This window comes from Piliocolobus tephrosceles, chromosome 2 (assembly GCF_002776525.5).
Source record: "Piliocolobus tephrosceles isolate RC106 chromosome 2, ASM277652v3, whole genome shotgun sequence".
Classification (NCBI taxonomy): Eukaryota; Metazoa; Chordata; class Mammalia; order Primates; family Cercopithecidae; genus Piliocolobus; species Piliocolobus tephrosceles.
The window spans coordinates 98,947,933-98,960,006 of record NC_045435.1 but is presented as its reverse complement, the minus strand read 5'-3'; the positions used below and the strand labels follow the sequence as shown (position 1 = coordinate 98,960,006).

Here is a 12,074-nt window from a genome sequence, read left to right as displayed (position 1 = left end):
AATTTTGGTTTTTTGGTTTACTCATGTTTGTAATTTTAAACTCTGAAAATTGAAAAGCTTTTGATAGCTGTCAACAAAGTACCCAGAAAGAAGGTTGCCCGCAAGAGTGGCTAAAGACATCTAGAGTCATCTCACATGCCTCCACAAATATCAAAGAAAATTGTCAAGAGAAAAATTAAGCGCCTCAGTAGCATTTGTAAAGAGATCATGCCTTATATTCGAAATATTCTCCTAGTATTCTAAAATATTCTAAATGCTAAGAAAAATAAACACAATTTTATTTATAATATTATAGCTAAGTAAGTTTCATGTACATTGTATACTATTTAATTGCATTTTTATATGCTTTAGGAGCAATGGGAAAGGCAAAGGAGCACTGGACCAGGGGTTAGAGCTCTGCCCTTGTCTGCTGAGTGACCTTGAGGAAGTCACTTAACTGTCTGCCTTTATCTGCAAAATGGTGACCCAAATGAGCCCCCTTCCAGCTGTCAGATTCCATGTCTGATTTTATGATGTCTGCCCTTTTTAAGAATGGGAAGCATTGTTTGTGATTTCACATTGCAAGGGCTATTTACATGTGTGCTTTGCATTATTGATTTTATGATACATTGTTGAGAGTATCTGATTTTTTGGAAGCTGAATCCTTGCTAAGGGCATGCTGCCCCCAGTTGTGATATTGCTCCTAGGAAGAATACAGTCTGCTTCACAATGTCCTTTTTGGTATGATTTCCATGATTGAGAAAACTGGGGATTGTATGTGTAGTACATCTGGTTTATCCACTTGTCTGTCCATGGACACTTTGGATTGTGTCTACCCTTGGCTACTGTGAATATGCTGCTATGAACATGGGGGAACAAATGTCTCTTTGAGTTCCTGCTTTCAGTTCATTGGGTAATGTACCCAAAAGTACAATTTTGGGGTTATATGACAATTCTACGTTTAATTATTTTGAGAAATATTCATATTGTTTTCCAAGCAGCCACTCAATTTTACATTCCTACCAACAGTGTACAAAGGTTTCAATTTCTCCACATTCTTGACAATTCTTATCTTCTGTTTTTTTGGTAGTTGCCATCCTAATAGGCATGAAGTGGGAAAAAGTGGTTTTTAAAAAGTAGTAGATGGATAAACAACTAGGAGAAATAAGAGAAGGAAGGAGGGAAGGATGGACGGATGGACAGACTTACACTATTAGTATATTACACTATTATTCTAGTCATCGTTGTCAAATATACTTGTGGTTGGTAGATACAATACCAATAATAATAATGATGGTGTAATGAGAAGTTTTTTAATGCAAATACAGTTGGATGCATTTGATTAACACTTGTGCTAGCCTTTACTCAGACTGGATTTATGATAGCAGCAAAAGAAAACGTCATGGTTTTTATGTCTGAGACTTAAGGAAAATCTAAATGATCCAATAGAAAATTATTAAGCATCACCCAAAAAATTATCTGGATAGAAGGGGAAATTTTTGCTTTAGTGGCCTTAGTGATTCAGCACATGTGGTTGATATGGAAATGTATTGCATTTACCTAACAAGGAACTTTGAATGGTAATCCTAATGTACAGTGATGAATGAGGGCAGAGAACAAGTTCTACAGAGATTTTCTGGCTTGACACAGCTGCCAAGATGTCATCAGTAACATTGAGTATAGTGAATGAATTGGTGCTAAACTTAAGTGCAAACCCAATAACACAGTCAAAAAAATCCGGCTGCTATGAGATGTACTTGGGTAGGATTTTTAATAACAAATGAGCAATATATTTCCAGCAGGCTATACGTGCTGTAAGATAAGCTTTATAGAAACAGTACACTTTGTATCTTATGTTGACTACTAATAAGGATTTTCATATAAAAGCACAGCAAAGCGATCCATGTACAAAGTAATATAACTCACTTAAAAGACTGCACAAGCAAATTAAAATTAATGGGGAAATTTCTCAGGGAATAAAATTTCTTGAAGATTAGAAACACTGTTCCTCAATAAATAAGCACCCCTGCAGTGTTTAGCACAAAAACTCTATGCTTGATCGTTTTACTATTTCAGCAGGACTGTCAGAGAGGTTGGTCTTTGTGGAGTCCTGTTCCTTTCAGGTGTTAGTAAACTTTCTTGCCAAAGCCCTTCCTGACTGAGATGGAGATGATATTAGAGCCATAGCTGGGACAACCTTCATGCCAAAGGATGTGTGCTGCTAGTTGCAGCTCAGACCCTACATGGCTGGGTGACCTCAGTTGGGTGGGTTCCCCTTTCTGGGGCTCAACTTCTTCATCTGTAAAATGTGAAGGGGGAGGTAATGATCTGTTGTGGGGATGTCATGGATATTCATTCATTCAAGTGTTCACTGAACACCTGCTAGGAGAGACCAGCCTCTCTGACAGTCCTGCTGAAGGGTGGAAACAATCAGGCACAGGTTTTTTATGCTGAACATTCCACAGCGCTTAGTTATTTGTTGAAGAAGAATCTCTCTGATATTCAGGGAACTTTATTCCCTGAGAAATTTTGTGCCAGGCACAACTCTGTCACTAGGAGTTCAATGATAAGCAAAGTCAGAGAAGGGTCCTGCCCCTGATGTTTAGATTCTAATAAGGGATAGACAGTCCTTAACCAAAATAACCCCACAAACAAATGAGTAATCACAACTTCAGTAAGTGCCATGAAGGGTTGATGGAGCACATGGGGATGGGGAGGGCTCATAATGGGAGGATTTATTTCACCCAGGCAGGGAGATCAGGAAGGACCCCCTGGGGACCTGATAGTCAGGGGGCTGGAGAAATGTGGGTTATGGTGGAGAGGAATGAGTTTTGAAGGGATAGGAGATGCTGGGTTCTCATACCAGCACAGCATCTTCTCTCTCTGCATCTCAATTTCCTCATCTCTCAAATATGGGCCTAACATTGAGATCCTTTCACAGTGTTGTGAGGTTTCAGAAGGATGGCATATTTGACAACACCCAATATCATGCTGGCACATCACATTTTCATTTCATTTCTAAAAATAACTTTGGAAGCAGAGATGTGCTGTTTTAGTCAAAGATTTTTTGTAGCTTTGGAGAAAGAATGAAACACCAGCTTTGAGCCTCCTCTAAAAAAATCTGAGCTCACATTCTGCCCTGGAAGTTGCCTGGCTGCTTCCCTTAATCACAGAGCCATGTTTGAATCACTTGACTTTGAAATCCCGGGAATGACTTTGCTGTGTGATTAAGTGACAGAGGCCCAAGGTTTGGGGATTGGCAGAAGTTTAGATGTCCCTGGTCTGATCCCTTGCCCTTTATATACAAGGAAAGGAGGCTGATCACATGAACAACTAAACTGGAATGAAGAGGCAGCCCCTCCTCCATGGTCCTGGGCTCGTCTATACTGTCTCCCTGCCAAATATTCCATGGAAACCTTGGACACTGTCTGATGTCAGGGATACTTGTGAATGCCTGTCCACTTCCTTCTTGAGATAAAACTAGGTTAGTGCTCTCTCATAACTCAAGCCTGAGGTTTATTCTTTTAATCTTCCAAAAACAAACAGAAGGACAGAAATAACATATCCACTGTTTAAGATTAAAATGGCCAACAATAATAAATAATTGCCACAATAGTTTCAGATCAGGGTCTTAATTTATTGGAGGCCATTCAAGAATGTGCAACTCTTAAGTTAATTTTTCACATCTTGTTTGGATCCTCAGAGCCTGTGCTGCCAAAGGAAGGCCATCATATTTCTCATTGCACATGTTATTCTTGTTGATGTGCCAGACATGCAGGAGAGTGAGGTCCTCTCTTCACGGATGGGTAATGAGGATTCCACCCCCCAGAAATTAGTATTTCAAAATATTTTTGCCTATGGAGATTTTGAATAGTTCTCTTCTTTTGCATGGTATATTAGCTGTATTAATGGTTGCAAACAACAAAAACATATGCTGGTTAATTCAAGCAGAAAAGGAATTTATTAAAAGGATGTGGGGTGGTTCAGAGCATAGGCAAGAAGGCTGGGGAACCAACACAGACAGGAAACAGAAGAGGCAAGACTTAGCCCAGGGTTCCACCTCTGGGCTCTCTACTGCTCTGTAGCTACTTCAGATGATCCCTAGTGTCTCTGTGCAACCCTCAAAATTTGTAGCCCTGGGTGGGAGCATCTGTTACCACATCACTGCCACTTGATCACCTTTAGATCACATGATTTCACTTAGGCAAGTACCCACACCCTAGTGTTCAAGAAGAGAGGAAAGAGAGGATCTGTCCCCTTTCTGCCAACGTGCGCCTCCCACCTATCTTGAGATTCTCCCAAAACGATAGGATGTCAGGATGCTAAGTGGCCAACAATAACAACCGTTCATTGTACAAACCCTTGTATCCTTAATTACGTCTTCCATTAACTGGTTGTCCAATTAAAACTGGCCACTCACATGGATTTATTTTGTTCAAAGGTCACATCACATAATAACCATCAGTCTCTCATGCATCTTCATCCTTGTCACCTTCAGCCTCAGCCTTATCAATGTTCTCATCCTCACCCTGTTCACTCACCCCTCTCCTGGGCCCCCATTTCCCTCCATCTCCTCACCCCTCAAACATTCATCTCTTTCTCCTCCCAGTCTTTGACCCTACCTCTATTTCACTGCAAAATAGAAGCAATCACAGAGGAATTCCCGCATGTTCCTACCACCCATCTATTAATGCATCTTCAGCTCACCTCCAGCCAGGCGAGAATAGCCCTTCCAGTCATTCATCAGACCCCAGCAATTGTCTCCTGTCATGTTTTCATTAATTGTTCCTTCTCTAATGTATCATTCCCATTAGCATGCACGTATACTATGGTAATTCCCATCTTAATAAAAAAAAAAAAAAGCCAAAAAGCTCCCTGGAGCCCACTTCCCCGACTAGCTACCATCCAACTTCTTTGTTCCCCTTTAGAGAAAAACTCCTCCAAATAGTTGTCTGTCCTCATTGTGTCCATTTGTTCTCCTCCTACATCTCTGAAACTCACTCAAGTCAGGCTTTCCTCCCATCACGCCACTTCAACAGTTCTTATCAAGGTCACCAGTGACCTCCAGAAGCTGATTCCAATGGCCAGTTCTAATTATTCCCATTGTTGTGACCTGTCTGCCGCATTGGACAAAATTGATCCTTCGTTTCTTGAGGTTGTCCTCTGTGACCATGTGGATGCCTTCTCTCTCAATTTTCCTCTTCCTGCCCTAGCCATGCTTTTCCAGTCTTGTTGGCTGATACCTCCTCATCTTCAACTCGTAAATATGAGTGAGTCCTCATCTCTATCTCTACTCATTTCCTAGTGATCGTATCTAGTCTGTCCCAAATGTATCCCTAGCCCAGACTCCTCCTTCAACTCTGGACTCATGCATCCACCTGCCTTAATATCTCCTTTAAAATCCAATAGGCATTTGGATTTTCTCTGCTGAACCTTCTCGACCCAGTCTTTCCCATCTCAATAAATGACAACTTTTTTCTGCTAGTTATTGAATCCAAAATCCTTGGAGCAGTCCTTGACTCCTCTTTTCCTAACACCCTTCATCCAGTCCATGAGGAAAATCTGTTGGCATGACCTTTGAACTATGTCCAGAATATGACCCCATCTCACCCCCTCGGCTGCCACCACCCTGGCCTTCACATTCATCTTCTCACACCTGGATTGTCACAAGAGCCTCCTACCTAGGCCCCCTGTTCCTTTCCTGGCCACTCCACAGACCGTTCACATCACAGCCAGTGCGAGCTTCCTTTAAACATGAACATTCAGTCACACTGCTGCTCTGCTCAGAGTCCTGAAGGGGCTTCCAAGGGTCAAACCAAGGTCCCCACGCTGGCCCACAAGGCCCTGTGGGATCTGCTGCCTCAACTCCCTTGGCCCCTGTGAGCTCATTCCTTCCTGCTCTCTTTATCACTCCTCTCCAGCTGCACTGACCTCCTTGCTGTTACCTGCACGTGCCAGGCACATGCCCACCTCAGGGACTTCTCCTTTGCTAGTCCCCACATACCTGTGTTTCTTGCTCCCCTTCTTTCTTTGGGTTTGTACTGAAAGGTCACCTCATCAGTGAGGCTTCCCTGATCACCTTATTGTAAATTGCACCCCATCTCCCTTGCAAGTCTGGCACCTTCTATGCTCCTTACCCTTTGTAAGTTTTCTCCATAGCTCTTATCACAATCTGACACACATATTTGCTTCTTTTTGTGTGTGTTTTCTCTCTCCCTGAAGCGACAAGGACTCTGTTTTCTTTGCTGCTTCTTCCCTAGCACAGAGTAGTGGCTGGCACGTGGTAGGCACTCAAAAATAACCAAATGAATTCATGTACAAATGAATCCCACGCTTAGGTTATTAAATGCCTTATAGTTTTTGAAGTTTGATGTACAAGATTTCCTGTGAGCCTCTAAACAGTCTAGTGAGTTAGGCAAGGTAGAACCCTGTGCTTTACATGAGGAAGCTGAGGCCCTAGAGCTAACTGATTGCCCAAGGACCCATGGCTGGTTAATGGGGCTCCTGGAACTTGTAGTTCCAATCTCAGTTTCTGCCCCCCACCTTCAACTACCCCCTGTGCCTCATGTTATATTAGTGTAGGCCTCAGGGCATTCATTGCTGTCTATTTTTCATTACAGTATGGATGAGAAAACCCTGTATCTAGCTTTGGGGGCTGTGAAGAACATCTCCCTAAACATCTCTATCTCCAACCTCGGGGATGATGCCTATGACGCCAACGTGTCCTTCAATGTTTCCCGGGAGCTCTTCTTCATCAACATGTGGCAGAAGGTAAGGAGGGCATCCCTGTAAAGAGCGGTTGTTCCATCTGGTACGCTTGCCGGCTTTCATTATAGCCTGGAATAGGCAATGATTCTACAAACACTAATGCTTTCTGTGGTGGACTATCATTTAGAATGATTAGAACTTTTTTCATCCTGGACTTCGAAAATATGTTGGTATAGCCATAAATACCCTTAGAAATATGTTGGTATAGCTGTAAATACCCATAGAGTGCCAGAGAAGTGGCTGTAGTTACATAGTCTCCCATCCCTTCTCTCTTGTGGAATCCTCTCCCTATGGTTTTACATCTGGCCCCTTCTTGGAGATGGTACAGTTGCTGTCTCCAGCAAACACATGTTCTGGAGAATTCCAGTTTTAGGTCAGTAGTTGTGAAAGTAAGGGCAGATCACTGCTTGTTGTGCTAGGTATTACATATAATGTACTTGATGTTTCTACTAGAGGGTCACTGCTTTGGCCTGTGTTTTGGATTATTTATTTATTTATTTATTTTGGAGACAAGTCTCGCTCTGTCACCCAGGCTGGAGTGCAGTGCCACAATCTCGGCTCACTGCAACCTCCACCTCCTGAGTTCAAGTGATCCTCCCACCTCAGCCTCCCAATTAGCTGAGACTACAGGTGTGCACCTGGCTAATTTTTGTATTTTTTGGTAGAGACAGGGTTTTGCCATGTTGTCCAGGCTTTTCTCGAAATCCTGACCTTAAGTGATCCGCCTGCCTCAGCCTCCTGAAGTGCTGGGATTACAGGTGTAACCCACCGCCCCGGCCTTCCTAACATATTTGAATGAATTGAGGTAGTTAAATTATTTCCACAAATTGAGTGAGTTTTTTTTAGAGTGAATTAATTTGAAGTGAAGTTTATATAGTGTGACTCAAAGGTACAGTGCTGGTATTCTTCCCTACCTGTAAATCACCCCGAGTGTACTACCTCTCAGAGGAAGTGGAACAGGCTTCCCCACAGACAAGGGGGAACAAGTAGACAAAAGTCGATACCGTTCTACCCAGTGTTGCTCTAACTGTTGATAGCTGTTCAGCTGGGACTGCTTGCAGCTTTTTAATATTTACAGCATTGAACAGGGGTGCCTTGTTCTTTATGTTAAAATGGAACCACAATCACTTTCTGCGGAAAACCTTCACTCTGCCCACTGATGAGCACTGGGCATACATTGAGCAGGTCAATGGCATTTGTTCAGGCACATATTCTGTGGGCTCAATAGTGTTGACAGGATTGTGCCAAGCCTGCCCAGCTTAGGGGACAGCTGAAATGCTCAGAGCCACCAACAGTAGAGGCAGTCCAAAACTTTCCAAGAATTCATCTCAGATTCCCTGCTGCTTTGTAGCTTTCAGGAGCTCAAGGGTTGAGGGAGGCCACAAAAGCAATCAAGGACTGCAGGAGGGGTGTGCTTTCCATCCACTTTCTATACCCTAAAAATTATCACTGGATTAAGCCCAGTCAAGAGAGAACCAAGTGTCTGTAAGGTTCAAGTATCGCTGGCCACACACACAGTATCTTTTACAGAATCACATGTGCTGTGATGCCATCTCCCTGTGCAGGGTGGGATGGTAGGTGGGGGAGAGGGGCTTCCTTGGGGATTTGACCTGTGGAACTCGTCTCTATGGTAACTGAAAAGATGTAGTTGGCGACTGGGTCATTACGTTACATAGATTTCTCTCACTCAGGACCCATGTAAGAAATTTCTTTCCAGCCTCAGACTTAGAAATAGCTGTGCTTTGCCTGAGTATTTTGGCTTGTTTTTACCTTGTGACTGACTAGGCTTCATTCTCTTTATTGGCTGCTAGAAAGTTCAGAGCTGACCCCACTCTGTCAGTATATAGGACTTAGTCTTACTGTTTTATAAACTCAGTAGTCCTCTGTATCTTGCTTTGCTCCCCCTTTACCATGTTTTTCTTTTTAACTTGGAGATTGCATAATATTCTACCATATGGATATACTATGGATTTACCTAAAAAATTCCTCTTATTCTGTATTCAGATTATTCCCAGTTTTTATGTTAAGTAAAATTGTGATGAATGTCTTTTACAGAGATTAGTACCAGTAAATGGTCATTTCCTTAGCTCTGTAACTTTTCAGAGGATGTGAAGTCACAATTTTGACCACCTACTATACACCAGGGACTTTTTGCACTCTTATCCCCATCCCTTCCTCACTGCATGAGGCCCAATGTGTGTGATTTATTAGAGGAGCACTCTCAGGAGAAGAGGGGCAAGGGATCAGGGGCGGGCAGGGGAAGGGCTGGGAGGGGTGTGCTGTCGAGTCAAAGCTAGCCTTGGTCTGATTTATGAGCTGGGAAGAAGTGGAGAAACGCTGGAGCGTAAATCACTCTGCAGAATTGTCCCCCCTTGAAGCTGCTGGGGATAGCATCATTTTCTACCCCTGTATCGTCACTGGCCACTGGGGGGATGCAGGGATGGTGAGTAGCCTCCCAAGCATACTGGACAAGGAGGCTCTAGGAAGTCAAAGACAACGTGCCTGAGAAGGCCACAGGTACAAGCCATTGACCACTGTAGCTGGCCACGGGAAATATGGGAGCACATTATTTTGATCTCTTTGCCGTTGAATTCCAGCAACCTTTGAAACCTTTGTCACAAGGAACCCTAGATTTCAGTTCGACAGAAACTTAACAGGGTATCGGGCTCTTCGGAATGTGTTGAGTGTTAGCTCCAGAATGGTAATGGAGTACGGAGATGTCTTGTAGCTGCTGTGGAGGCAGGGCCAGCCAGAAAAGCAGATGGGCAAGATGACCCTCAGGGTGGCAGGAAGAGGAAGGGAAAAGAAACAGAAACCACCCTTCCAGGACTCCAGCCATGCTGCAAGGTTGACAAACAGGGGATGTAAATGGCATCACCCAGCCCCAAGCAGGATTCTGACAGTACCCAGTGGCTAGTTAGGGGCACCAGGAGAGCCTACCAGACCTGCTTAACAACCCACAGGCCTAACAGGACCAACATGGGCCTGCGAAAAGATTCTAATGGGTAAACTAAGGAAAGCATGACTAAGAGACAGAGGGAAAGCATAAGTTTTAAAAAGATTATTAATAGAAAACAAAAGTTAAATTTTACAGAGCATCTATGTTTGTTCTTGATGAAAGTCAAAAAAAAATGAACACAGTGAAAGATCAGATAGTAGAACAAGAGACTGTAAGAAAATGGAATGAACTGGGAGGCAAGCAAAAATACATGTTATGGATGGGATAAAGAAATGTTACAATGAAACCAGGAAATCAGCGGCAGAATTAAAAGATGTTATACTCAGGAAAGAGCAGAATCAGCAGAACAGAAAATTGATTTAATGATGTGGAGGTGTTTTTGAGAAGCTCTGAGAATTCGAAGAAAAAGAAAGAAGCAATAAAAAAGGATGACAGTGAGGACTATATTGTGGAAGGTGGAGACTGGAAAACAGCAAAGAAAAAATGGTTCCAGAATAATTGGAACAGAAGCCATTCCTTAGACAGCAAAGGAGGATCTCCATTTCTTAAAATGGGTGCAGCAGACACCCAGCTAAAATATTTAAAACATTTTAATGCCTAGAAATAGCTTCATGAAATTTTTAATTTTAAGGATATGAAAATGATACTATTAACAGCAGAAAACAAAGAAACCAGTTTCTACAGACTTTTCTGTAACATTAATGTCCAAAGTTAGAACAGTATATTCCATCGTGAATTTTAAATTTGACACACAGCCAACTTGCCCTCCATTGTGAAGTCAAAATAAAGATATACTCAGATATATGAGAATTCCTAGGTTATTACCTCTTCTAGTTTGGATTTCCCCAAAAGCATACCCTGATACAATGATATAGGTACAGATAGTTTATTTGGGGGTGGGGGATTTCAGTGGTGAGTTTAGACAGGAAAGAGGAAAGACAGGAAGGTGTGCATTTATAAGCGGGTTACTGCTGTGGGCACCTTGGGCTTGTCTTCCTCAGACCCTCCGAGAGACTGTGTGTAACAAACCTCAGATCCATTCCCCTCCAGGATGAGGAAGCTACTGGAGGACTGATCCCCCTGCTCCTGTCATTAATCATGGAGAACCGCTCACTGTGTGTGAACTCTCCGGCACTTCCAGCCTTCTCTAAGTAGGCCCACACTCCCTGGGGCAGGGAAGCAACTCAACTCGGGCAGAAAGATGTGGGAAGCCTTTGACCTGGAGGGGCGTGGCTTCAGGTGACCAGGACTCTGGCTGGTTCTGGGGAATATGAGCGAGGTGCTGGCCGCATCTGCTATAGTAACTATGAGAGCTTCCTGAAAAGTAGTTATTTACAGATTACTACTCAAGAATACAAAAGTAGTTGAATAAAAAGTGTGCCACAGTCAAATAAGCATAGAATGAAGCAAAACAATTTTTATAAATATTTATGATAGTAAACAAATGTTAAAAAAAAGTATTGCCATGGTAAATGCATAATTTAAAAGAATAATAAAAATAAAAAATAATCCCATAATCTCAGTTATACCAATAACAATTTGAGAAGAAAGTTGACTTTGTGACTGCTCTGCTTCACTTTCTTCAGGAAGGAGTTCAGACTCCTCAGCTCCTGAGCCTGGTCCTGCCCGCCTTCCTTTCTCCTCGACTCCTGGCTCACCACGCCCCCACATACTCACTTGAATCAGTCGCCACTTAATAGCAAAGCTGCCTTTACCCAGGAATCACCCCCACCCCATTTTTGTTTAATGAACTACTCTGTCCTTAAATCTCAGCTCAGAGACCCCGTGTGCAGGCTCCCCACCTGGCTGCACAGGATCTGTCCACAGAATAGATAGATGGATGGATGGATGACTGGGTGGATGGCTGAGTGGATAGATAGGTAGGTAGGTAGGTAGATGACTGGCTGGGTGACTGGGTGGGTGAGTGGGTGGATAGTTATGTGGATAGGTGACTGGGGATGGCTGGTTGGGTGGATGAGTGGGTATGTGGGTGGATGAGCAGGTAAGTGGATGACTGGCTGGGTGGATGGGTGTGTGGGTGGATGGGTGTGGGTGGATGGGTGAGTGGGTGGTTGGCTGGGTGGATGGGTGTGTGAGTGGATGCCTGGCTGGGTGTATGGGTGGGTAGGTAGGTAGATGGATGGTAATTCATTTTGTCCAAAGTTAGAGAGACTTAAGGCCCAGGCCTCCAAGGTTACCTATATTCTCTGTCCTCACACAGTCAATTAGTTAGATATTAGCTTCTAAGACCGAATACAAAATATCACCTGCAATGGATTTGTCTGTCTTCTTCTAAGGCAAGGCTACTTTCGTAGATTTATTCTGGATTATTTTTTCCTTTGAGAGAACGCTGCTTATAAAGACATAG

The 12,074-nt window shown here is 43.1% G+C and overlaps 1 protein-coding gene across 1 annotated transcript in view; it reads left to right on the top strand.

Moving 5' to 3' along the window:
- Window positions 1–12,074, top strand: part of ITGA9 (integrin subunit alpha 9) — a 381,793-nt gene that overhangs the window by 227,014 nt on the left and 142,705 nt on the right. The window contains exon 18 of the mRNA XM_023187614.2: window positions 6,600–6,750. Coding sequence (XP_023043382.2) covers window positions 6,600–6,750 — 151 coding nt within the window. The remainder of the gene's footprint in view (window positions 1–6,599; window positions 6,751–12,074) is intronic.